This window comes from Chiloscyllium plagiosum, chromosome 48, assembly GCF_004010195.1.
Source record: "Chiloscyllium plagiosum isolate BGI_BamShark_2017 chromosome 48, ASM401019v2, whole genome shotgun sequence".
In the NCBI taxonomy this organism is placed as follows: Eukaryota; Metazoa; Chordata; class Chondrichthyes; order Orectolobiformes; family Hemiscylliidae; genus Chiloscyllium; species Chiloscyllium plagiosum.
In genome coordinates this window covers 6,997,931-7,024,412 of record NC_057757.1, presented here as the reverse complement: position 1 = coordinate 7,024,412, position 26,482 = coordinate 6,997,931, and the positions used below count along the sequence as shown (strand labels likewise).

Genomic DNA, 26,482 nt, shown 5'->3' with positions numbered 1-26,482 from the left:
TCAGCATTCAGTGCTTTATTCACATCTTTTTAATCTGTTGACAGTCCTCCAGGAGATCAAGACAAGTGTTGGCAGACAGCAACCAGAAAGTGGTTAAAGACGCTGGTACAGCATGGTTGGACAGCGATCAGGAGACCAGTAACCTGTCTGTCAGCACCACCCGGTCTCAAAGTGCACGGCAGGTGAGTGTCAGGGACAGGAGGTGGGTATAAGAGTTTGATCCCCTTCGACAGATTCATGTTAGCACTGAGGGAGGCAGTTCAGCCTGTCGTATACGTGCCAGCTCTCTACCGCAGTCCAACTGGTTCCATTTCCCTCTTCTATACCTGCATGTCTATTGCCCTCAAGGCCTGCCCTGAAACTCGAAATTATCGAGGACAAAGCAGCCGACTTGATTGATACATGTGCACAAACATTCACTCTTCCAACACCAACACTTAGCAACAGTGTAGTAGCTACAAGATGCTCTGCAGAAGTGCATCGTCTCCTTAGGCAGCAACCTCCAAAACCCATGGCACTGCCATCAAGAAGGGTGAGGGCAGCAAATCCGTGGATCACCATCTGCAATTTCTCCTCCAAGCCACTCACTATCCTGATTTGGGAACATTACCACCACTCCATCTCAGGGTCAATCTCTCTCGCAGCAGCATTAGGTATATCTAGACCAAACGGACTGCAGCAGTTGAAAAAGGTAGCTGACTGCCACCTTCTGAAGGGCACTAAGGGTGGTCAGTTGTCTTAAGGAATCTTAGAGCTATCTGAGGATGAATGGCCTCCTTCTCCTGGGCTTGCAACCATTCTACATTTCTGAGAAAACAGTGGGATTCATTTCTAGAGGGATAGAATTAAAAAGTGGAGTGGTTATGTGGAATTCATTGCCATGGAGTGCAGTGGAGGCCGGGACGTTAAATGTCTTCAAGGCAGAGATTGATAAATTCTTAATCTTGCAAGGAATTCAGGGATGCTGCGAGAGAGCAGGTAAGTGGCATTGAAATGCCAATCAGCCATGATTGAATGGCAGAGTGGACTCGATGGGCTGAATGGTCTTACTTCCACTCCTATGTCTTATGGTCTTTTGTCAATTTTTATCATGTTTTTGTGAGGCTGTCTAATACAGTGGGAACACTGGACTGTTTAAAAAAACATTTTACTCAAATGAAAGCTTCTTCCTATTAGGAAGATTGAACAGACTGGGTCAGGTTTCCTATACCGGATGACCTGTCAAAAATATTTGGTAGGATGGACATGGAGGAGATTTTTTTATTGGTAGTGAGATGTGTCTTGCGTTCAAGGACCTAGAAGTACTATGATCCCAGTTGATGTTATCACTGGACAAGTGAAATCCCAGTTGGGAACCTGTCTTGATAGATCCCACTTTGTCGTGTTGCAGTTTTAACAAAGTGGTCTTGCTGAAACAGAAACACAAAATTCTGGAGGTTTTGCTTTATCAATAAAACAAGTTTTATTTTGTATATTAATTCATGGAAAGTGGGCTTTGCTGACTGGCCAGCATTTATTGACTGTCCCTAGTTGCCCTCGAGAAGGTGGTGGTGAGCTGCCTTCTTGAACAGCTGCAGTCCATGTGCTACAGGTTGACCCACAATGCCCTTGGGAGGGAATTCCAAGATTCTGACCCAGTGATGCTGAAGGAACGGCGATATATTTCCAAATCAGGATAGTGAGTGGCTGAGAAGGGAAATCAAAGTTAATGTTTCAGATCTGGTGATCCTTGCTCAGACCCTTCTGATTTCTCTTCACAGATGCTGCCAGACCTGCTGAGATTTTCCAGCAACTTCAGTTTGTGTTACTCGTGGTGTAGCAGCTTTAAAAGGTGATACATCTGCAGGCCTGAATGAGATGTATCCTAGGCTGTTAAGAGAAGCAAGGGAGGAGGTATCATTGGTCCTGACAGTAATTTTTGAATCCTCTCTGGCCACAGATGAGCTACCAGAAGACTGCTAATATCCAATTGTTAAAAGTGAGAGGAATTGATAGATCAGGAGTTACAGCCCAATCAGTCTAACTTCTGGTGGGAAGTTGTTAAGAGTTCTGAGGGGCATAAAATATCATTACTTGGAGAGACACTTCAATCAGTGATTGTCAGCGTGAATTTGTTAAAGGACAGTCATGTTTGACAAATTCGGTCATTATTTTGTGGAGGTAACCAGGAGAGTTGCTGCGGGTGATGCATTTGACGTAGTCCAGCGGACTTCAGCAAAGCTTTTGACACAGCCAGTGGGATCCAAGGCGAGACGGCATGTTGGATCCAAATTGGCTGAGAGGTGGGAAGTAGAGTGATGGTAGGGGGAATGTTTCAGAGACTGGAAGTCTGTTTTCATTGGAGTCCTGCAGGGCTCGGTGCTGGGGAATTTGTTGTTTGTGGTGTACGTGATGATTTGGGTATAACTGTAAGGACTGTGATCAAGAAGATCATGGATGACATGAGAATTGGCAGGGTGGCAAGTAGTGAGGAGGATAGCTGAAAGCTGCAGGAGGATATAATCAGACTGGGCAGACCAATGGCACAGCCCGGAAGAGTGACATAATGCACTTGGGAAGGGCTAACAAGGCCAACGATTACAAATGAAATGTAGGACTCTGGAAAGTACTGAAGATCAGAGCAATCCTGGGTTTGCATTTCTGCAAATCTGTGAAGGTGGCAAGGTAGTTAGGTTAGGTAGGTTAGGTAGGTAGGTAGGTAGGTTAGGTAGGTAGGTAGGTTAGGTAGGTAGTTAAAGAAAGCATGGAATTGATGTGATGGACCAAATGACTGACTTCTGTACTGTAAACATCTGAGTTTTAAAAATTTGGAATTAAGAGTCTAATAGAACATAGAACAATACAGTGCAGAACAGGTCCTTCGACCCTCGATGTTGCGCCGACCTGTGAAATATTCTCAGCTCATCCCCCTACACTATCCCAAAATCATCCATGTGCGTATATAAGGATTGTTTAAATCTCTCTAATGTGGCAGAGTTGACTACATTAGCAGGTAGGGCATTCCACGCCCTTACCAGTCTCTGCGTAAAGTACCTCCCTCTGACATCTATCTTAAATCTATCACCCCTAAATTTGTAGTTATGCCCCCTCGTACACGCTGACGTCATCATCCTAGGAAAACTACTTTCACTGTCTACCCTATCTAATCCTCTGGTCATCTTGTATGTCTCTACCAAATCCCCTCTTTGCCTTCTTGTTTCCAATGAGAACAGACCCAAGTCTCTCAGCCTTTCCTCATAAGACCCTCCCTCCAGACCAGGCAACATCCTGGTAAATCTCCTCTGCACCTTTTCCATTGCTTCCACATCCTTCCCGAAATATGGGGATCAGAACTGTACACAATATTCCAAGTGTGGCCGCACCAGCGTTTTGTATAGTAAATGATGGCTATGAATCTATTGTCAGTGGTTGGAAAAAACACATCCAGTCACTAATGTCCTTTAGGGAAGGAAAATGTCATCCTTACCTGGTCTGGCCTTCACATCCACAGCAATGTGGTTGACTCTTAACTGCCCTCCTGGCAATTAGGGCTGGGTAGTAAATGCTAATTGAGCCAGTGACACTCTCATTCTGTGAATCAATATGTTGAATAGGTGTGAAGTCTTCATCCTGAGCAGCATTGTGGGGTCCTACGTCAAATGGACTGCTTTGGTTCAAGAAGGCAGCTCACCACTGTTTTCTCCAGAGCCAACTAGGGTCGGCCACCAGACCCAGTGACGTCCGTAACCCATGAAATAATTGTTTAAAAATCAGAACGGATGAGTTGGGTCAAAAGGCCTCTTTGTTTACAAGCTGCAGGAAGAATGTAATTCTTTTGCACGTGTTTCAGTCTGCCATGTATACTCACATTCATTCCGGTGTGTTCTCCAGCTCTCGAGATCAAGGCGGGTGCCAGCAAAGAGTAACCCCCAGACAGCGGGGAAAGAAAATGTCTCGATGCACCCGAGCAGTGATCAGGAAACGAGTAATCTATCGGTGAGCGTCAGGCAGCTGAAAAGTATGGCTCAGGTGAGTATCTGAGATGGAGAAGGCTGATGTTTTCATTGCTTCAGTAAATATTGGGCATTCCATGTTTAGAGATGAATTAGTGGGAGTTTTGTCAGTGACAACTCAGAGAATGCTAACTGTTCCTACCTCACAATGTAAAGCTGTTAATGGCATCACATGCAACCCTTTCCCATCTGCCTTCCTTTTCTCAACTTTGTAGTTCAGCCACAAACACACCCCATCTTGTTCGCAATCCTTCTCATAGAGTCGTACCTTCCAGTCCAGGCAGCGTCCTAGTAAATCTTTTCTGCACTCTTTCTGGTTTAATAATATCCTTTCTATAGTAGGGCAACCAGAACTACATGCAGAACTCCAAATGTGGCCTCACCAAGTTGATGTTCAGCTGTAATAAAACGTCCCAATCCTACACTCTGACTGATGAAAACTAGCATTCCAAAAGCTGCTTTCACTGCCCTGTCCACTTGTGACTCCACTTTCAGGGAGCTATGAGCCTGTATCCCGAGATCTCTTTGTTCTGTAACACTCCCCAGGACCCTACCATTAACTGTAAGTGCTGTTCTTATCTAAATACCTCCGTCTGTCATTGCTCAGCCCATTAGCCCAGTTAATCAATATCTCTCTACATTTCCAGATAACCTTCACTGTCCACTACCTCAGCGATCTTGGCAAACTCACTCCCTAAATTCTAAATCTTTTATATAAATGATGAATAACAGTGGACCCAGCACCGATTCCTATGGCACACTGCTGGTCGAAAGCCTCCAGTCTGAAAAAAATCAACCCTTTACCACACTGTCTTTGACCATCAAGCCAATTTTGTATCCAATTGGCTCGCTTTCCCTGCGATTTAACCTTAACAACTTACCATGTGGTACCTTGTCAAAGGTCTTACTAAAGTCCATGTTGACAATGTCATCTAGTTTCTTGGTCACCTCTTAAGAAAACTTGAATCAAATTCATGAGACACGATTTCCCATGCTCAAAGCCATGCTGACTATCCCAAATGAGTCCTTGCTTCTCTAAATGCCTGTAGATCCTGTCTCTCAGAATCCCCTCTGACAACTTACCGACCGTGGGTGTTAAGCTCACCAGTCTGTAGTTCGCAGGCATTTCTGTGCAGTCTTTCTTAAATAATGGAATGACATTAGCCACCCTCTAGTCTTCAGGCACTTCATCTTTGGCTATCACCAACACACTCTTTAAGGTATCGCTATTTGTTCCCTAACATCCATACCTTTCTCAATGGTAAATACTGACAGATATTCATTTAGGATTTCATCCTGCCCTTGTGGCTCTGCACACAGGTGACCTTGTTGATCTTTAAGAGGCTCTATTCTCTCCCGTGTTACTCTTTTGCCCTTCATGTGCTTCTGGAATCTCTTTGGATTCTCCTTCATCTTATCTGCCAAAGCCATCTCATGTCCCCTTTTAGCCCTCCTGATTTCTCTCTTAAATGTACTCCAGCAGCCTCTGTACTCCAAAAGGAATTCATTTGATTAGATTAGATTACATTAGATTAGATTACATTACAGTGTGGAAATAGGACCTTCGGCCCAACAAGTCCACACTGACCCGCCGAAGCGAAACCCACCCATACCCCTACATTTACCCCTTACCTAACACTACGGGCAATTTAGTATGGCCAATTCACCTGACCCTGCACATCTTTGTGACTGTGGGAGGAAACCGGAGCACCCGGAGGAAACCCACGCAGACACGGGGAGAACGTGCAAACTCCACCAAGTCAGTCGCCTGAGGCGGGAATTGAATCCGGGTCTCTGGCGCTGTGAGGCAGCAGTGCTAACCACTGTGCCACCGTGCCGCCCACTAATTTGATTCCAGTTGCCTATACATATCATATGCCTCCTTTTTCCAAGACCAGAGCCTCTAGTCATCCAGTGTTCCCTACTCTTGCTATCCTTGCCCTTCACTCTAACAGGAGCTTGCTGGCCCTGAACCCTCAGTAACTCACTTTTGAAAGCCTCCCACTTGACAGATGTACCTCTGCCTGCAAACAGCCTCCCCCGTCAACCTTTGAAAGTTTCTGTTTTAAGATCATCAGAATTGGCCTTGCTCCAGTTTAGAACTTCAACTTGTGAACCAGGCACGTCCTTTCCCATAGCTATTGTTAATCACGCTGAATTATGGTCACTGGTCACAGAGTACTCCTCTATTAACACATTCGTCACAAACTCTGCATTGTTTCCCAAGAAGAGATTATGTTTTGCCCCTTTTCTAGTAGGCCTATTCTACATACTGCATGAGAAATTCTTCCTGAACACACAGACTCATAGAGATGGACAGCACGGAAACAGATCCTTCGGTCCAACTCGTCCATGCTGACCAGATATCCTAACCTAATCTAGTCCCATTTACCAGCATTTCGCCAGTATCCCTCTAAGCCCTTCCTATTCATATATCCATCCGGATGCCTTTTAAATGTTGTAATTGTATGAGTCTCCACCACTTCCTCTGGCAGCTCATTCCAAACATGCACCACCCTCTGCGTGAAAAAGTTGCCCCTTAGATCCCTTTTATATCTTTCCTCCCTCCCCTTAAACTTATGGCCTCTAATTTTGGTTGACTCCATCCCGGAGAAAATACCTTGTCTGTTTATCCTGTCCATGCCCCTCGTGACCTTATAAATCTCGATAAGGTCACCCCTCAGCCTCCACTCCAGGGAAAATAGTCCCAGCCTATTCAGCCTCTCCCTACAGCTCAAATCCTCCTGGCAACATCCTTGTAAATCTTTTCTGCACCTCTTCAAATTTCACAACATTCTTCCTATAACAGGAAACCAGAATTGACCACAGTATCCCAAAAGTGCCTTAATCAATATCCTGTACAGCCTCAACATGACCTCCCAACTCCTGTACGCAATGCACTGACCAATAAAGGCGTGCATACCAAATGCCACCTTCACTATCTTATCTACCTGCGACTCCACTTTCAAGGAGCTATGAACCTGCACTCCAAGGACTCTTTGTTCAGCAACACACCTCAGGACCTTACCATTAAGTGTATAAGCCGTCCCCTCATTTGCCTTTCCAAAACACAGACCTCACATCTATCCAAATTAAACTCCGTCTGCTACTTCTCGGCCCTTTGGTCCATCTGATCAAGATCCTGTTGTTCTCTGAGGTAGCCTTCTCTGAGAGAAAGTGAGGACTACAAATGCTGGAGAGTTAGCGCCGAAACGTCTGGTGCTGGAAAGCACAGCAGGTCAGGCAGCTTCCGAGGAACAGAAGAGTCGACGTTTCAGGCATAAGCCCTTCAGCAATATTGGGGGTGGGGGAAGGGAGCTGACAGGTCAAGAGAGCAGTGCTGGGTTGGACGGTTGGATCTGGGATGAGGTGGGGGAGAGGAGATTTGGAAACTAGCGAATTTGACGTTGATGCCATGTGGTTGAAGGGTCTGAAGGCAGAAGGGGAGGCGTTCTTCCTCCAGATCTGGGGTGACTTGGATTGGTGGTAGAGGAGGCCCAGGACCTGCATGTCCTTGGTGGAGGGAGAGTTGAAGTGACCCACCTGTCCATTTTCCTTCCCACATCTCCGCTCCCCCCCACCTTCCCCAAAAATCTATCACAATCACCCCCCACCTATCACCTTCCTAGCTAGCCCCAGCTCTCAACCCCCTTTCCCTCCCACCACATTCCTGATGAAGGATGTATGGCCGAAATATCGAATCTTTCACTCAGGTGCTGCCTGACTGACTGTGCTTTTCCAGTGCCACACTTTTCGACTCTGACCTCCTTCTCTGTCCACCGCACCTCCAATTTTGGCGTCACTTGCAAACCTACTAACCATATCCAAATCATTTTTAAAAATGTTGAAAAGTCATGGGCCCAGCACCGATCCTTGTGGCACACTGCTGGTCACAGGCCTCCAGTCTGAAAAGCAACCCTCCACCACCCTCTGCAATAAATGCACTCAGTGCGTGAGACACTGTGCTGAAGCTGTTTGATAGTTGGCTGTCTGAACTCTGTTTCTCTAGTCCTCCAGGAAAGTGGGACACGTGTCGGCCGCGAAAGCGGGACAGAAGTCGGGTGTGAAAGCAGCCGCTCCGGGACAACAGAAAGAAGCCAGCAACCTGTTCGAGGCGGTGAAGCTTGCAAAAAGTGCCATGCAGGTCAAGACTTGATGCCGCCCGGTTGTGGGTGGGGTGGGCACCCCATTGGCGTTTCGGTTCTGGTTATATTGGGAATGTTCATGTGAGATTTGATAATGCGTCACTCTCCGGGAGGGCGTACCACCTGCACTGGCACTACTGTGGATGTGACTGACTGTGTGGAGCGACACCACTATTGAATGTAATTGACTGTGTGCTCCTCCTGCAGACCCTGGTTGACGAATGGCTGGAGGTTTACAAGCTGGACAGAGAGACTGGTCTGCTGGAACTTCTGAACTTCTTCATCCACAGCTGTGGGTGTAAAGGTGAGAGGTGTTGAGGCCATGCTTTGCGTCCGCAAGCAGGACTGATGCTCAGTGCTGTTTGATAAGATCGTGGCTGATCTGATTTTGGCCGTAACTCTATATTCTCGCCTGGTCCTCATAACCCTCTACTCACTTGGTGGATCAACAATCTGTCCAGCTTGAATATATTCACGGATGCAGTCTCTCTTGCTTTGCTGGGGAAGAGCTTTCTCAGGACTAGTGTCCCTCTGAGAGAAGAATCTGTCCTTCATCACCATCTTTTAAAAAATCTTTTGGTTCACTAGATTCCTTTCCTTTTCATAGAATCCCTACAGTGTGGAAACAGGCCATTCGGCCCAACAAGTCCATACTGACCCTCTGCACAGTAACCCACCCAGACCCATTCCTCTACCCTATTACTGTATACAGAGGAACCTTGATTATCCGAAGGACTCGGTCAGGGAGTATTTTGTTTGGTTAATTGAATGCTGGATATCATAGTTTAACCAAGAATCGGGACCTTGCGATCTTGCCGGATAATCCGACATTCGGATAATCGAGGGCCCTCTGTATTCCTAACCTACACATCCCTGAAAACTATGGGCAATTTAGTTTGGCCAATTCATCTAACTTGCACATCTTTGCACTATGGGAGGAAGTGAAAGTGAGGACTGCAGATGCTGAAGGACTCCAGAACACCCAGAGGAAACTCACGGAGACATGGGGAGAATGTGCAAACTCCACACAGGCAGTCCCCTGAGGCTGGAATCGAGCCCGGGTCCCTGGTGCTGTGAGGCAGCCCTTTTTCCACCCTTTGCCTGGCCCATGGCAACTGTTACTCAGCCCATGTTTCTTTAATCCACTGCTGATCTGAGAGAGATTGGGATACGCATAGGCCACAGTCCCATTGGCTGTTGCTTGATAACCTTGATAATCTGAGGGCCGTCTTCCTGGTGTTGTCCTGCTGCTGCATGAGTCACTACCACCGGCTCCTCTTGCTGTCACCAACAGAGTGACCTGGCTCTGCTGAGTGTGCCACTGTGTCCCCGCCTTGCCCAGGACCCCAGGCTATGCTCTCGTTTGATGGACGAGGGCGAGTGTGCGCACCCCTGGCTGGCTGAGCTCTAATCTAACCCCCCCCACCACAGGGAGGTACCCCCTCCCTCTGACCCTGGCAGCGTGGATCCTCAAGTAGCTAATTCAGGAGCGGGTCACATCCATCAGCTGAAAGCCGGAGGGAGAGTTGTAGAAGGATGATTGATAGCCTCTCCCTGCACTGTAGGGATTCTATTTGGCCCATCTGGTCTGCACCAACTCTCTGAGGAGCAACCATCCAGTCCTCTCCTTATCCCCATAGCCCCACATTTTACCATGGCCAATCCACCTAGCATGCACATACCTAGACACTATGGGACAATTTAGTACGGCCATTCCATAACTGCACATCTTTGGACTGAGTGAGGAAATTGGAGCACTCAGAGGAAACCTAAGCAGATGTGGGGAGAATGTGCAAACTCCACATAGGCAGTAAGCCAAGGCTGGAATTGAACCCAGATCCCCGATGTTGTGAGGCAGCAGCGCTAATCAAAACATCGATTCTCCTCCTCCGATGTGCCTGACCTCCTGTGCTTTTCCAGCGCCACACATTTTGATGCAGTTTGAAGGGTTGCATAGGCTTGTTCCATGTAACAGGTTGTAGGGATTAATAGCTGCCACCTCTTCTGGTGTGACACGTGTGAATTGCTGCCTCCTGTTTCTCAGAGGGGCCAGAATGGCCTCATCCTGTTCCTGTGTAGCAAGCTGAAGGGACTGAATGATCTCTTCCTCTGTAATAATCTTTGGTTCTGAATGACTCTACTGTTCCTGCTGGATTTGATTTATTATTGTCACATACATGTACCTAGGCAGAGTGAAAAGTTTTTTGTTTTGTGTGCAGTGCAGGCGGGTCATACCACACCAAGAGTGTAAGGGTAATAAAGCAGAGTGAGGGATACAATGCCCCGACTGCAGAGAAGGTGCACAAAGAGTGAGGTCAACATTAAATTTAAGATTTAAGCGGTTGGTCTTGTGGGACTGAATGATTGTGCAGAATAGACTCCATGGCTGAGTGGCCTCCTGTTTCTGTCAGGTACAGCAAGTGTCAGAGGGCCATCATTTAAATCGATCCAGCTCACATCGATGTGTTTTTTTCATGTTTGTTTTAGGGATTATTACCTCACAGATGTTCCACAAGCTGCAAAATGCCGAGATCATCCGGAAAATGACTGAGGAATTTGATGAGGTAATTCTGGTAGCTCTGCTTACACTCTGAGGATCTGAACGGAACCCTCCAATGGTTTATCGTTTCTGTTCATGACTTGGGTAAAAGGGTTGAGATCAATGGTTAGTTCTGCTAGCTGTGAATATGAAGTTCTATGGAGGCATGGAATTGTGGTAGGATCACCTGTGATCTGGCTGAATTGCGGAAAAGGTTGGAGGGGCTGAATGGCCTCCCCTTGCTCTCATGTTCACTGGAAAAGCTGAGTGCCCCACTTGGACTCGGGTGTGGATCTGAGAATGCTCTGTGCTCAATGACTGTGTGGAGCCTCTAACTGGTCCTGTTTGCTACTTTGGGTGGGTGGGTGGGGGTAGAGATCTCCTAATGGGGTGAACTTTGGCGCCAAGCAGGGACAGGCCCTTATGACCTGCACGATTGGGAGCCCGATCCCGCCGGTTCTGAGGTTACAGTGGGGGGTGGGCGTTTGACGAGTTGCAACGCAGAAAGTAATTGATTCAATCAGTCGCCCATTATCTGTGTATAACCCATATGGTCATTTTATCATAGTTTCTCCAGCAGAGTGGCAGTAGGCTGTGTATAGATAGTGGTGGGAGTGCGTGCGTGCTCATACGTCTGTGTGTGCCTCAGTATCTTTGTCTCTGCTTGAGTGTGTGCGCAAGTGCACCAGTTGCTGTGTGCACGCGCTTGTTTATGTTTCCATATCTTTGTTCCTTGATATGCCATGTCTTTGACTCTCTGCACTGTGTGTGTGTGTGTGTGTGTATATATATATATACGTTCGTACGTACGCTCGGTCTTGCGTGTGTGTGTGCACTTGCGTGTGGACCTGCAGTGAGCAAGTACACCAGGAAGTATAATGTGATTCCCTCCCTGTCTATTTCAGGACAGCGGTGATTACCCTCTATCGATGGCAGGTCCCATGTGGAAGAAATTCCGCCAGAATTTCTGTGAATTCATTACCGTGTTGGTGCGTCAGTGTCAGTACAATGTCATCTACGATGAATATATGGTGGACGTACTGATCTCCCTGCTGACAGGACTGTCTGATTCTCAGGTCCGAGCGTTCCGACACACCAGCACATTGGCTGGTGAGAATATAACACTGCAACTGTCTGTCCGTAATCTTAGCTGAGCTGCTGAATCCCATCTTAAGGTTCTAGAGTGGGCTGCAGTGTATGGGGCTCTATGGGAGAGGGGTCTGTTGTACAGAGTCCCCCTCTGGGAGGGGGAGGCCCATGGCTGTTCAGGGAAGAAGGGGCTAGTGCCTGGTTCCTGCTAAAGGAGGCGACCTCTGAAGCGGGTGATGGTGCCGTATCTGAGGTGTGGAGGGGGTGTCAGTGTCTGAGTCTCCCTGGGAGAGAGGTCCTGTCTCTGTGTGTCGAGGAGAGCAGTGGGGAGAGGACAGAGGGACAGTGTCTGGTTCTTCTGAGGGAAGGGTCCAGTGTCCGGGTCTTTCTGGTGGAACGTGGGTAGATGTCTGTGTCTCCGGGTGGGGGCGAAGGGAGTAGTTCTAGCACTTGGGTTACTCTGAGGGAGTGGCCAGTGTCTTGGTGGTCTCTCTGGGGGAAGGGTGTCCGACACCTGGGTCTCTCTGAGCAGGATCCTGGTGCAAGAGCAGTCTCTCGGGTTGGGGGTCAGGCATCTGGATTTCTCCATGTGCAAAGTCCTCTGCTCTGTCTCATGTCTGGTTTTTATAACTGCAGCAATGAAGCTAATGACCGCACTGGTGGATGTGGCTTTGAATCTGAATGGCCATCAGGAAAACATCCAGCGTCAGTACGACACTGAGCGGAACAAAGCTGCAGGGAAACGGGCCAATGACCGTCTGGAAATGTTGCTGCAGAAACGCAAGGAGGTGAGGGGGTGCAAGTAGACATGAAAATACATGTGTATATTGGACTGGTGTCAAGTGCTGTGGGTCACTGTGTCCCCCTCTGGCACTCACAGCAATATTCCCTGGCTGACCAAGTGAGATTGTTTAGCCATCATTGTTGACCAACTGAAGAGCTGGCATGTGGTCTCAGACTAACGCGGGCTGACCACACGCTTCATGTGCATTAGCTGTTATTCTGCAAAGTGCAACGTTTCACTGTTAACACTTCTGTTCCATTGCAGCTCCAACAGAATCAGGAAGAGATTGAGAACATGATGAATGCAATCTTTAAGGGGGTGTTTGTCCACCGATATCGGTAGGTTGGAACTGCTCTGATGCAGAAATGGACACTTGTGTGATGTCTTGGTGGTCATGCTGAGAAAGTTGTCCCAAATGTTTCTCTCTCTGTCGGGGTCACTGTCGCCAGTGCGTGCCCCTCTGTCGGAATAATTTGCCAGTGTGTCCGTGTTTTAGAGGGCACCAATTGCGCGTGCATATCGCTGTGGTGTTTTATACAGTGTTATAGTCTGTAGTGGTGAGTCTGATTTTTTTTTTTTGTTCGCTGTGCAGGGATTTGATCGCGGAGATCCGCGCTATCTGTATGGAGGAGATTGGTGTGTGGATGAAGCGTTATAGCAACTCGTTTCTCAACGACAGCTACCTGAAGTATGTTGGCTGGATGTTGCATGACAAGGTACTGACACCATATCGGCATTCACAGGGAGACTGTATGTGGCACGGACTCACTCTTCAGTGGCATGTTTAAGGGGTCAGAATGATCGTTAATGGGCATTCAGAAAGCTTCGGGAAGCATAGGTACATGGGATTCAGGAGGGAAAGTGGGCATAGTTGAAACATAAAGGATCCTGAGGAAACTCAACAGGGTGAAGGTGGAAAGGACGTTTCCTCTTGTGGGAGTCTCTAGGACTAGGGTATTACTTTACAAATAAGGCTATCACCCATTTAAGGCAGAGATAACGAGAAATCCTTTTCTCTTAGGGTCATGGATCTTCCATCTCTGAAAGGCAGTGGAAGAGGGTTTTGAATCTTTCAAAGACAGAGCTGAATTGGTTTTGATAAATGAAGGGGTGAACGGTTATCAGGATACCAGTATTTGTTGTCCACCCTTAATTGCCCTGGATAAGATGGGGGTGACCTACTCTTCATCAATTATTGTAGTCTGTGTGCTGTACGGGGGCATAGTGCTGTCAGGGAGGGAGTTCCTGGATTTTGACCCAGTGACGGAATGGCCTACATATTATTAAATCTGCTTGGTGTGTGGCTTGGAGCGGAACTCGCAGGTGCCGGTGTCCCCATGTATCTGCTGTCCTTGTCCTTCTAGAGGGTGGATGACACCAGCAAAATAACTGCTCTCACTCTAGCCTGTGGTTCCCAGGACATGACCCTCTAGACATGACCCTTGAAGGTCAAGTATTTTTTTTCTAAAACGTTGCCAGATTTCCCACTTCAGCTACCCTCCCAGGCAGTGCATTCCAGATTCCCACCATCCTCTGGGTGGACAAAAAAAATCTTCAAATCTCTGTAGGCCTCCTGCTTTTCACCTTCAAATGATTCCCCTTTATTATTGACCCCTCAACTAAGGGGGAACAGTTGCTTTCTATCCACCCTGTCCATTCATAGAATCCCTACAGTGTGGAAACAGGCCACACCAACCCTCTGAAAGGTCTCCCATCCAGACTGATTCCCTTACCCTATTACTCTACGTTTACCACAGACTAGTGCACCTAACATACAAGTCCCTGAACCCTATGGGCAATTTAGCACAGCCAATTGACCTAATCTGGAATTCTTTGGATTGTGCAAGGAAACGGGAGCACCCACAGAAAATCCACGCAGACACTGGGAGAATGTGCAAATTCCACACAGGCAGTCGCTCTAGGCTGGGATCGATCCTGAGATCCTGGCGCTGTGAGGCAGCAGTGCTAACCATTGAGCCACTGTGTTACCCAAACATAATTTTATATATCTCAATTGCGGCCTGTCTCGACATTCACTGTTTTAAAGTAAAGCATGGCAGAATAGTGAAGGATCGATGTGGAATTAGAGTGAGCGAAGGGATCAGTGCAAGTGATCAGAGGATTATTGAAGGAGACAAGTGCAGTGCACTGCATTCCTATAATGATGCTCAAATCATGAAGGTTGAATGTGTGGAGACCCAAGTGTTTTTGCAAACGCAGTGTGAAACTTTGAGTCTATATAGTTAAAAATCACACAATACCGGTTTTTAATCCAACAGGTTTATTTGGAAGTCCAAGCTTTGGGAGCACTGCTGCTTCATCAGGTAACTTGTGGTGCAGGATCATAGGGCACAGAATTTATAGTCAAAAGATCAAAGTGTCATACAACTGATACAATGTATTGAGCAAACCTGGATTGCTGTCAAGTCTTTAATCAGTTAGATTGGGGATGCAGGTTTCAATTGATTAATATATAAATCCCAAGTTGGTATGCAGACCACCTCTAGCCTCATGGCTTTAATGCACTCTGTGTTGAGATGTCACTTTTTTTTAAATAAAACCTCGTTATCTCGAGAATATGGCTTAAAGAAGTTCTGGGGTTTACATATTAATCAATCGAAACTTGCATCCCCATTCTAAGTGATTAAAGACTTGATTGCAATCCAGGTTTGCTCAATACATATCACTTGTATGACAGTTTGATAATTTGCTATAAATTCTGTGCCCTATGATCCTGTCCCACTAGCTACCTGATGAAGGAGCAGCGCTCCCAAACCTTGGACTTCCAAATAAACCTGTGGGACTATAACCTGGTGTTGTGTGATTTTTAACTTTGCCCACCCCAGTCCAACACCAGCACCTCCACATCAGAGCATGTATAGGATTTGGCCATTCAGCTCCTTGAACCTTGAGGATCAGTTACTGTTACTGAATGTTACAGTCATTTGTGATAGTATTTGTAATTCCATTTTGCCAGTACAGGCCAACAATCAACGTTACTGATATATCATCAAGATCTGTGGCTCGAATGTAGAGGAGGTGGTGACAACCTTGTACTAAGCTGTGCTCAGGCTATACTCTGATAAGTGTCATGGGAGGGTGCTATTCACATACTGAGGCAGGACAGAGATGGGATCAGGCATTTGAGAGATGGGTAACACCAGAGAGGCTTGACTTCCTGGGTTGGGTTGGTAGCAGTTCTCCAGCTCAGGTTCAGGTATGTCACACACGTTTCCCTTTTGTGAAAATTGTTCCTGCTTTTCCGTCTGGAGCCATGCACTTTTCCAGGTGTTTTGGGGTGGTGGGGAGGAGGGTGGCATCTGCGTGGACTGAGTGAGCTGAAAGATGGAGCTTTCCTGCACCCTTCCCTCCCAATTGGTCATGACTGTTGGTGTGTCTTTTTCAGCAACGGGAGGTGAGGCTGAGATGTTTGAAGTCCCTCCAGAATCTGTACGAAAGCAAAGAAATCACTCAGAAACTGGATCTGTTCACCAACCGATTCAAGGTAAATGTCTTCCTTAATTGGTTGTGCAAGTCGAGAGCTTTGAGCAATGGGCAAAAGCCCTTCGACAGTGAATAGTGTGGCTAGTACTGGATTGCATTCTGGCTCTGCTTGCCCTCTGGCAGGGAGTCCAGCACTGTCCTACTCTCTGACTGTAACAGATGCTGCTCTGTGGTTGTATTGACTCCTTGTACTTCTGATGTCTGTATAGGACAGGATGGTGTCAATGGTCCTGGATGTGGATTATGATGTCGCAGTGGAAGCAGTCAGGCTATTGACTCTCATTCTGCAGTAAGTTTTTTTTTTAATATATCTACTATTGATTTGTTGGATGTGGGTGCCCCTGCTCAACCAGCTTATATCTCCTCTTTTCCCTCTGCTTACCCATGGGTGAAATGGTGAGGATATTTCTATTTTGCAATTCGGGAGGGAGTTCCAGGACATTGACTCAGTCACAGTGAAGGAACGGTGATGTAGTTCCAAATCAGATTGGCGAGCAGTTTGCGAGGGAACTTGGTGGTGTTTCCGTACACTTGCAGCCTTTCTCCTTCTCGATGGTAGAGGTCCTTGGGTTTAGAAGGTGTTGTCGAGGGAGCCTTTACGAGTGCATCCGAATTCTCGATCCTTGCAGTGGACTGTTGTTCTGGGATTTGATTTCTCACTTGGTCCTCCCAGCTTCCTGATGCTTTGTTCCATCAAGATGTTGCAGGTTCAAGATCCACTCGAGAAACTTGAGCCTGTGACCTTACCCAATACAGAGTTCGATAGACATCTCCAAGACCTAGCCTTTCACTTGGGTAAAAAAATCCCACTTTAAGATAGTGGAATCCAAGGGTTATGGGGATAAGGCAGGAACAGGATACTGATTGTGGATGATCAGCCATGATCATAATGAATGATGGTGCTAGCTCGATGGGCCAAATGGCCTACTGCTGCACCTATTGTCTATTACAAAGAAGGGCAGAGTTGCTGTCCCTGGTGTCCTGAACAACATCCACCCCCTTCAGTCAATAGCACTAGTAAGATCATCTGTGATCTCATTTCTATGCCTGGAAGTTTGCAACCTCGTAAGTGTGGCTGTCTCAGTTTCTACATTACAGCAGTGATACCACTTCAGAAAGTAAATAATGGGTGGGAAAAGGGTGACTTGGGACATCCTGTTTAAGATGTCGTTTAAATGCTGCTCATTCTCTCATGTGGCCCCTGTAGGAATACTGAAGATGTGCTGACCCATGAGGAGTGTGAGTGTGTTTACCCGCTGGTGTACGCCTCTCACCGACCCACTGCAGCTGCTGCTGGACAATTTGTCCACGTGAAGTAAGTCAGGTTCCGGTTCTTTGTAATCTCGCTGTTTTTAATACTTGGGCACATAGTCGCTGACCTTTTACTCAAGTTTAATATCTGAAATTAGATTTAGAAAAATGAGTGTTAGTCATGCTAAAACACGTGGTTCCAAAGGGGCTGGACAAGGTACATGCTGAAAGAGTATCTCCCCTCGTGGGGGGAGATCTCCAACTCAGGCAGAGTTTCAAGCAAAATGGTTTAAGTCAGATTTTGTTGCTAGTCTTTCATACCCCACCCAAGAGTAATGGGGACTAGGAAGCTAATGTATTCGAGGCCTAGTTATACAGATTTTTGACTTTTGGAATACCGACCGAAATGCAGAGCTCCAGTCATAGTTGGCTCAGCCGTGATCTTACTGAATGGTGGAGCAGGCTCGATGGGTCAAAAGCCCTACTCCTGTTTCTATTTCATATGATCTTATGCAACAGAGGCTTCCACTCCTGAGATTTCTGTCCAGTGATCACATTGTAAACAAAAACAGAAATTGCTGGAAAAGTTCAGCAGGTCTGGCAGCATCCATGGATAGATATCAAAGTTAACGTTTTCGGATCTGGTGACCCTTCCTCAGAGCTATTGTAAATTGGGTATAAAGCTGGTCAGCAGCGTGACCGTGCAGAAAACACTATCAGGACACCCACTGCACCGGGAATGGTGAAGGAGAAGCGAGTATTTTTGTGATGTTTGGCACACTCTGTCTCCAGAAATTGGCAGACACGCCGATGGATGCGAGTTGTCTTCAGCTATGCTCACCCCAGTTGTATGTCTGAGCTGTAATCGGCTGCCGGTCTCTCTTCCTTCAGGCTGCGGAGGCATTATGACGCAGAACGTGAGAAGGCTCTGGCCAAAGACCATGGAAGGCGGAGTGTCAATGGCGAATTCATTAAATTGGTGCTCACCTTTTTCCTGGAGAGTGAGGTACAGTGCAGTATTGCTGACGGGAAGGTCTAACACTCGTGGTCACCTTTCTGCTTGCTGACAGGGTAATCCTACCAAGGTGTGGTGATGTGGTGATTTGTGAGGCCCTGGGAGGGGTACAGGTATCCCAGGATCGGGAGCTCTTGGAGGCCTGTCTGGTTTTGGGTCAGAGGATCATGGGTGCTTATTGGTTAGCAAGCTGACCCTTGTGAGCCCAGGCCTTGCCATTGGGAAAAACAGAAGGGAATTATAGTCTCCTCGAGCTCCTAGATAATTCAAAACAAGCACAGATTTGAATATATTCCTTTAACTTGCAGAGAATGGGCCGTACCTATTGAGCACAAATGAGCTACGTTATTAGCTTGACCGACTAAGTTATTGATATAGCAATTTCTCAAGATTGCTCAGCATAGTGTTGCACAGCCATGGAATCGCATCAAACAACAGGTTTTGTTTTGGGTTTTGCAAATGCAGACTGGTTGAGTAGGGTATGTCCTCTGCCTATTTCAAAGGAACATGCTGTTTGATTTGACAAGACAATCATCAGTCCATGTTCCCACCAGCAATGACATTCATAAAAGATGTTGCTCAACATTACTGCGAACTGGCGACAAGAATACCTTTCTTTCTGCTCTGAAAGCTGATGAATGTTTCTTTACCTGTCTCCCTCCTCAGCTCCATGAGCACTGTGCATACCTAGTAGACAGTCTGTGGGACCACGCTGGCTCAGTCCTGAAGGACTGGGAAGGGATGACGGAGTTGCTCCTGGAGGAGATCGGGGACGGTGAGGAGGGTAAGTTCGTAGTTATTGGTTCTGTGTATGCGCGGATGGCTATACTATGTTTCTAGAAGAAGTTGGAGAGTCAGACTTGAAAATTGTGATGCTGGAAAAGCACAGCAGGTCACGGAGCATCCAGTGAACAGGGGAGTTGTCATTTCAGGCATAAGCCCTTCACAAACATCCCTCCCACTCTCCCAAAGCCATACAAATCCTGGGTCGCCTCCATCACCAAATCGAAGCCACTAGTCAGCTGAAGGAACAACACCTCATCTTCCACCTTGGGTCCCTTCAACCACACGACATCAAGATCGAGTTCACTAGTTTCCAAATTTTCCCTCGCCCCCACCCTCACCTTATCCTAGATCCCACCCTCCAACTTGGCACTGCCCTTTTGACCTGTCCCACCTGTCCATCTTCCTTCCCACCGACCTTTCACAATCACCTCCCACCTGCATGTGCCTGTCATCTTCCCAGCTACCTTGACCCCACCCTCCTAATTATCTCTCAGCCCCCTTCCCCCTCCACACTCCTGATGAAGGACCTATGCCCAAAGCATTGGCTCTGCTGCTCCTCAGGTGCTGCCTGACCTGCTGTGTTCCGTACTAGGTTTCTGTGGGGTATGTGGACCCACGCTGCAGTGTTGGGGTGAGAATGAGTGGAACCCCGCTGGGGCTGCGCTGGGTTAGGATGGGGCTGCGCTGTGCCCCCACTTGGCCTGCTGAGCTATGTGTTCATGTGTATCTGCTATTGTGTTGTGTGCTTGGGAGCTGGATCTTGCGTCTGTAATGGTACTTCCCCTATGTTATAGGACTTACTGATCAGGAGGAGAGTGCTCTGATTGAACTGATGGTGTGCTCGATGCGGCAAGCAGTGGAGGGCCACCCACCGATTGGCCGGCAATCTGGCAAAAAGGTAATGTTACGTTTTCAGGTAAGGTGTCCTCTACAAGCCTGGGAGGGGGAGGAGGGTAGTTTGGACTCAGTTTTGTTATTTGTTTTATTCATTAATTGGGATGTGGCAAGTCTTTAATGTCCATTCCTACTGCCCTTGTGAAGGTGGTGATGAGCTGCCCCTTGAACTGCTGTAATGCATTTGGTGTTGGGAGAGCCGTGACGCCGTCAATAAGGGAGTTTCAGGTTTTGAGCCAGCGACAGTGGTGGAGCATTGTTATATTTCCAAGTGAGGATGGAGAGTGGTTCGGAGAGGAATCTGCAGGAGGTGGTGTTTCTATGTATCTGCTACGCTGTGTTCTAGATGGTGCTAGTTGAAGGTTTGGAACATTCTGCAGTGTGTGCATGGTAGATGGTACACACTGCTTGCTGCTGAGCGTCTGTGACGGATATTTGTGAATGTGGTGCTGCTTTATCCTGGATTTAGTGCGCTGCTTTATCCTGGATGGTGTTGAGCTTCATGAGTGCTGCTGAGGCTGCACCCATCCAGGCTTGTGGTGGGGGTTGGGGTAATACCGTCACACTCCTGACTTGCTCCTTGGAGTCTAGCAGAGGAAGGCGAGTTTGCAGTTGTGGACCCCCTTTTTTGTGTGTGTGTGTGTGTGTATGTGTGCCCGGTGCCAAGGGCTGATTGTTACATCCTCCCTTGTTGGAGAAGGCTTCTGCGTAATCTGAATGTTACCACTTTTCAGTTAAGAGAACCAACAGAGGACAGCTATATACTGGAGCTGGTATCCTCATTGGGGAACGGAAGATGCAGAAGGGTCAGAGTGATGTGAATAAGATGACCCTGAGGGAGCAGTACCCAGGGGGTGAAGGAACGATGTGTTGTCAATTAGGTGACCCAATGGGTTGAAGTGTTAGGATATTGGTCCGGAAACTCTGGATTCTCGGGTCTGATAGTTGTCTTGTCTCATAACAGTTCCTGACTGTCAAAGAGAAGAAGCAACAGATGGACGATCGGGTTAAACTGTCTGAGCATTTAATTGTCATCATTCCACAGCTCCTGGCCAAGGTAAGGGCAGAGGGGATATCAGTGCACAACTTGGGCGGCTTGGTTAGCGCTGCTGCTTCAGCGCCAGGGACCCAGGATCGATTCTGCCCTCGGGGCGAATGTCTGTGTGGAGTTTGCACATTCTCCCAGTCTCCATGTGGGTTTCCTATGGTTGCTCCTGTTTTCTCCAACAGTCCAAAGGTGTGCAGGTTAGGCTGGATTGGCTGTGCTAAATTGCCCCATAGTGTCCAGGAATATGTAGGTTGGGATGGATTAGCCATGGGGAATGTAAGTTATGGGATAGTGTAGAGGGTGGGTCTGGGTGGGATGATCTTCAGAGGGTCATTGTGGTCTCGATGGGCCAAATGGCCTGTTTCCATGCTTCACTGATTATCACTCCTGGCCAAGGTAAGGGGAAGGGGGGGGCATCATTGCACAATCCTGGCCAAAGTGAAGGGAGGAGCGTAGCATCATGCAGTCCCCAGCTATCATAAGATGAGGGGTGGGTCATCCCACAGCTTTGGATTAGGTCCAAAGCTGGATCTGAAGATGGGTGGGGATGGCATTTATTGAAGGGGGGGTGCAGAGTAGACTTCCCTACTGAGGTGGCCAGAGGGTGCGAGTGTCATTGTTGAAATAGCTGATTTTAAGAGAGGATAGGAACGAGAGGGGCTTTTACCGATGTGCAGTATGTGTTTTTGTTTCAGTACTCTGCAGATGCCGAGAAAGTCGCAAATCTGCTGCTGATTCCTGGTTTCTTTGATTTGGACGTTTACTGCAGCAGGCGACTGGAGAAGGTAAGATTGGGTGTGAGCGTAGAATGCTGTCTGACCAGGCTTGCTTCTTCACTTCTCCACTCCTGTCCACCTCTGCACTATTAGTCCCCAACCTCTGTCCATGCTAACCATCTCCCTCACCTTTCCAGTATTTGGACCTTCTGCTCAAGCAGATCCGGGAGATTGTCGAGAAGCACACGGAGATGGACGTGCTGGAGGCGTGTAGCCGGGCGTACTACACCCTGTGCAACGAGGAGTACACCATCCGGAATCGTGTTGACATTGCACGCAGTCAAATCGTTGACACGCTGGTCGAGATATTCACTCACTCCGTGGAGGAGCTGCTGCATGAGGTCAGACTAAAACCACAAGCTTCACCGATCCCCGGGTGCGACCAAAGTCTGTTTTAGACTCCTCCTCCTTGCTTTCAAATCCCACCCTCACTCTGTAATCTCCTCTAGCCTTTATTCTACCTCTGACCTCTTCACTGTTCCCAAATTTAATCGGGGGCTGTGCCTTCAGCAGCTGGATTTCCATCCCTAAACCCCTCCTCTTTTGCATTGTGTCTTAAGAGGGGGAATCTCATAGAAACACATGAAATCCTGGACAGGCAAGATGCAGGAAGATGGTTCCTGATGTTGGGGAAATCCAGAACTAGGGCTCACAGTCTAAGAATAAGAGTTAAGCCATTCAGGACTGAGATGATGAAGAATTTCTTCACTCAGAAAACATACAGCACAGGGATGGATGTTTGATTCATGATGTTGTGCCGAACATGACACCAAATTAAACTAATCCCTTCTGCCTGCCCTTGGCCCATATCCCTCCATCCCTTACATATTCATATGTTTATCGAAAATTCCCGTAAAAGCCCCTATCATATCTACCTCCACCACCACCCCTGGCGACGTGTTCCAGACTCCTACGATTCCCTGTGTATAAAAAACCTCCCCCTCACACTTCCTTTTGAACTTTTCCCTCTCTCACCTTAAATGCATGCCCTTTAGTTTTAGACATTTCAACTCTGGGCTGGATAAAGATTTTGACCATCAACCCTACCTAAGCTTCTCATAATTTGATAGACATCTATCAGGTCTCCCCTCAGTCTCCGCTGTGGAGTTCTCTACCACACAAAGCTGTCGGGGCCAGTTTGTGAGATATATTCAAGAGGGAACTGGATGCAGCCCTTGCAGCTAAAGGAATCAAGGGGTATGGAGAGAGAGCGGGGCGGTATACTGAAATTGCATCTGATTGAGACATATAAGATTATGAAAGGATTGGACACTCTGGCAGCAGGAAACAGAGGACACAGCTTAAAAATACGGGGTAGACCATTTAGGACAGAGATGAGGAGAAACTTCTTCACCCAGAGAGTGGTGGCTGTGTGGAATGCTCTGCCCCAGAGGGCAGTGGAGGCCCACTCTGGATTCATTTAAGAAAGCGTTGGATAGAGCTCTCAAAGATAGTGGAATCAAGGGTTATGGAGATAAGGCAGGAACAGGATACTGATTAGGAATGATCAGCCATGATCATATTGAATGGTGGTGCAGGCTCGAAGGGCTGAATGGCCTACTCCTGCACCTATTGTCTATTATCTATTGCATGATCATAATGAATGGTAGTGCAGGCTCGAAGAACTGAATGGCCTACTCGTGTGCCTATTTTCTATCTTTCTATGAAAGAGTAATGGGAGAAGGGGACACATTCTTCCCATTGAAGGGGTAGCAGATGTAGGGGTGATGAGCACTGACAGTGGGAACAGCGCATTGAGAATGGAGGAGACAGTGGGGGCAACAGATATTGGGGTAGGGGAGCTCTGGGGAACACTGAAGAGTGACTGATGTTTGCCTCTATGATTTCAGGTTGGAGAGACAGATGAGGATAACCTGTACACAGTGGCGACATCACTGAAGAGAATCACAGCTCTTTACAAGTAAGTGAGGCATTGAATCTAAGGCAACACGAATCTCTAGGAGAAACGTGGTTGCAGCCCCAGCAGGAGCACCCCTCCCCCAAAAAAAACACCCTGGATCTTGCACCCCTAGGATGTACCCAGCTTGCATTGAACTTCTGTCTGGGTGTGATCAGCCTGGACCCCTATCCCAAGTATAACCAGATAACATTGCAGCTGTCTGGACCCTGCATTTAACTGGATAAGTCAGATAGGGTAGGTATGCCATGTTTCCATCCCTGAGAGACAGGGAGTAAGCCAGACGGGAGTTTTTGACAATTGATGACTGCTTCATAGTGGCTGTTACTGAGACCAAGTGATTCATTTCAAGATCTTTTTAAGAATTGAATTTAAATTCTACCTGCTGCTGTGGTGGGGTTTGAACCCCCCCCCCCCACATTGATAAAGCGTGGCTCTGGAAAAAGCACAGCACGTCAGGCAGCATCCGAGGAGCAGGATAGTTGATGTTTCGAGCCTAACCCTTCTTTTGGCCTGAAACTTTGACTCTCTTGCTTCCTGGGTGCTACCTGACCTGCTGTGCTTTTTCCAGTGCCATGTTTTATCAACTCTGACTCTCCAGCACCTTCAGGCCTCACTTGCTCCTTTAACCCTCTGTTCCCCAGACCATTGATATGGGACTCTGGATTACGAGTGCGGTGATGCTACCACAATGCCACCAGCCCCCACTGCTGGCATTTGCTTGTTAATGAGAGATTTTGCAATTTCTGCTTCTGTTTAGGGGTTTGCACAGAATCCTGAACATAACTCTACCTTGGCAGCAGGTGCTGAGTTCAGCAGTTCTGGGCACATCATCTTGATCACATCTCATCAGTAAATTATAGAACCAACAAGGAAAACAACTGGCCACTTTCTCCACAATGGCCACTTTGTAACAACTGATTAACAAGCCTGAGCTAATGTCTAATGTAACAATAGGAGAGCATCTTGCATGTAGTGACCATGACGTGATCAGGTTTGAATTGGAGATCTTCATAAGAAACTAGGATTGCTTTTTCTAACACTGAGGAAGTGTCACTGAAAAGGCAACTCTGATTTCTCTCCACAAATGCTGCCAGACCTGCTGAACTTTTCCAACAGTTCCCTGTTTTATTTTCTCTTCAGATTTGCAGCATCCACAGTTCTTTCAGCTTATATTGTTTTTAACAAGTTTAACAGATACGACGATGCTGACCTGGGTTTAGTTGGAAACAAGCAGACCCACTGGGAAATCGAGCAGTAGGAAGTGTTCAAAGACTAGGAGAAAGTGGGGACTGCAGATGCTGGAGATCAGAGTTGAGAGTGTGGTGCTGGCAAAGCACAGCAGGTCAGGCAGCATCCGAGGAACAGGAGAGTTGACATTTCAGGCAAAGCCAAATTCCTGATGAAGGGCCCTTGCCTGAGACGTCGATTCTCCTGCTCCTTGGATGCTGCCTGACCTGCTGTGCTTTTCCAGCATCACATTCTTGCCAGTGTTCAATGACTGCCAAGAATTGAAGGTTTTCTAAGTACAAGCAGTCTCTGGGTTGCAAAGAAGTTCTGCCCTTGAGTCCCACTCGCGAGTTCATTTGTGCGTATGTTGGAGCACAGTGCAGGACAATATAAAAAAGCTGTTCATAAATATGGTGAATATTCTGCATCTTTAAATTGGGGATCCCCTTGCATTAGAAATTTGTTTTTATTCATTCGTGTGGTGTGGGCAATGCCAGCTTTTATTGCCCAAAGGGCAGTTAAGAGTTGATCACATTGTTGTGGGTCTGCAGTCACACGTAGTCTGGCCTATGTTTGGAGGGTAGATGGGTTTTTGCAACAATTTGCAATTGTGACATGACTGCCAGCTGGCAGCTCTTTATTCCAGATTTTCACTGAATTTAAATTTCACCCATTACGGCATTAGGATTTGAACCTATGCCCCTCAGGGTATTAGCTTGCATTCCTGCATTTCTTATCCAGTGATGCTATCACTATACCACTGCTTCCCCTGGAATGACCCAGTAACTGACAGAGGTGTGGTTCCATTAAGGACAAACACAGCTGATTCTCCAACAATGGGCAGGTATATTAGACCAGTAGTTCGCATCCAGTTTCGCAGCAGAGGTCAGAGACAGCATAATGGCGACTAAAGGGAATGCAAATCATAGAATCCTTACAGCATGGTAGTAGGCCATTCAGCCCATTTAGCCCACACCCACCCTTCGAAAGGCATCCCATCCAGACCTATCCTATCCCTGTAATCCTGTAATTCCCGTGGCTCATCCACCTAACCTACACATCTCCGGACACTATGGGCAATTTGGCACAGCCAATCCACCCAGCCTGCACCTAGTGGTAAGAAAATTTTGCTTTGCCAGTCTAACGCATTCAGCTATCTTGATAAATTGTATATTCTGGAAGTGGCCCTACTAACCACCTCTTAGAACATAATGTTCATTTTTATGTGTATGCAGGCAACACAGATCTACATCATCACCACTTCTCCTGACTGTCTCATTGTTACTAAATTTTGTGCTACGTTGCTGTTACGTTATTGATAAGCCTGAAGCCATTATCTTTGGTCCACAATCCAAACTCTGATCCCTAACTACTGACTCCTTCCGTCTCCCTGCAAACCTCTGAGGCTGAGCCAGACTATTTGCTACCTTGGTGACATATCTGATCCCCTAACCCCAACAGCACAAAAATGGTCATCCCAAACTTTGCAGTCTATTTCCTACCATCACCAT

At 47.3% G+C, this 26,482-nt stretch overlaps 1 protein-coding gene across 1 annotated transcript in view; it reads left to right on the top strand.

The window, feature by feature from the left end:
* LOC122544408 (cohesin subunit SA-2-like) overlaps positions 1 to 26,482 on the top strand; it is a 51,947-nt gene that overhangs the window by 8,896 nt on the left and 16,569 nt on the right. Inside the window, exons 5-23 of the mRNA XM_043683656.1 lie at positions 45 to 182; positions 3,871 to 4,008; positions 8,002 to 8,136; positions 8,345 to 8,441; positions 10,625 to 10,701; positions 11,582 to 11,786; positions 12,402 to 12,553; positions 12,814 to 12,887; positions 13,142 to 13,265; positions 15,956 to 16,054; positions 16,263 to 16,342; positions 17,261 to 17,368; positions 18,196 to 18,310; positions 18,986 to 19,103; positions 19,900 to 20,003; positions 20,964 to 21,056; positions 21,743 to 21,832; positions 21,961 to 22,164; positions 23,674 to 23,744. Of these exons, the coding sequence (XP_043539591.1) occupies positions 45 to 182; positions 3,871 to 4,008; positions 8,002 to 8,136; positions 8,345 to 8,441; positions 10,625 to 10,701; positions 11,582 to 11,786; positions 12,402 to 12,553; positions 12,814 to 12,887; positions 13,142 to 13,265; positions 15,956 to 16,054; positions 16,263 to 16,342; positions 17,261 to 17,368; positions 18,196 to 18,310; positions 18,986 to 19,103; positions 19,900 to 20,003; positions 20,964 to 21,056; positions 21,743 to 21,832; positions 21,961 to 22,164; positions 23,674 to 23,744 (2,222 nt within the window). The remainder of the gene's footprint in view (positions 1 to 44; positions 183 to 3,870; positions 4,009 to 8,001; positions 8,137 to 8,344; positions 8,442 to 10,624; positions 10,702 to 11,581; positions 11,787 to 12,401; positions 12,554 to 12,813; positions 12,888 to 13,141; positions 13,266 to 15,955; positions 16,055 to 16,262; positions 16,343 to 17,260; positions 17,369 to 18,195; positions 18,311 to 18,985; positions 19,104 to 19,899; positions 20,004 to 20,963; positions 21,057 to 21,742; positions 21,833 to 21,960; positions 22,165 to 23,673; positions 23,745 to 26,482) is intronic.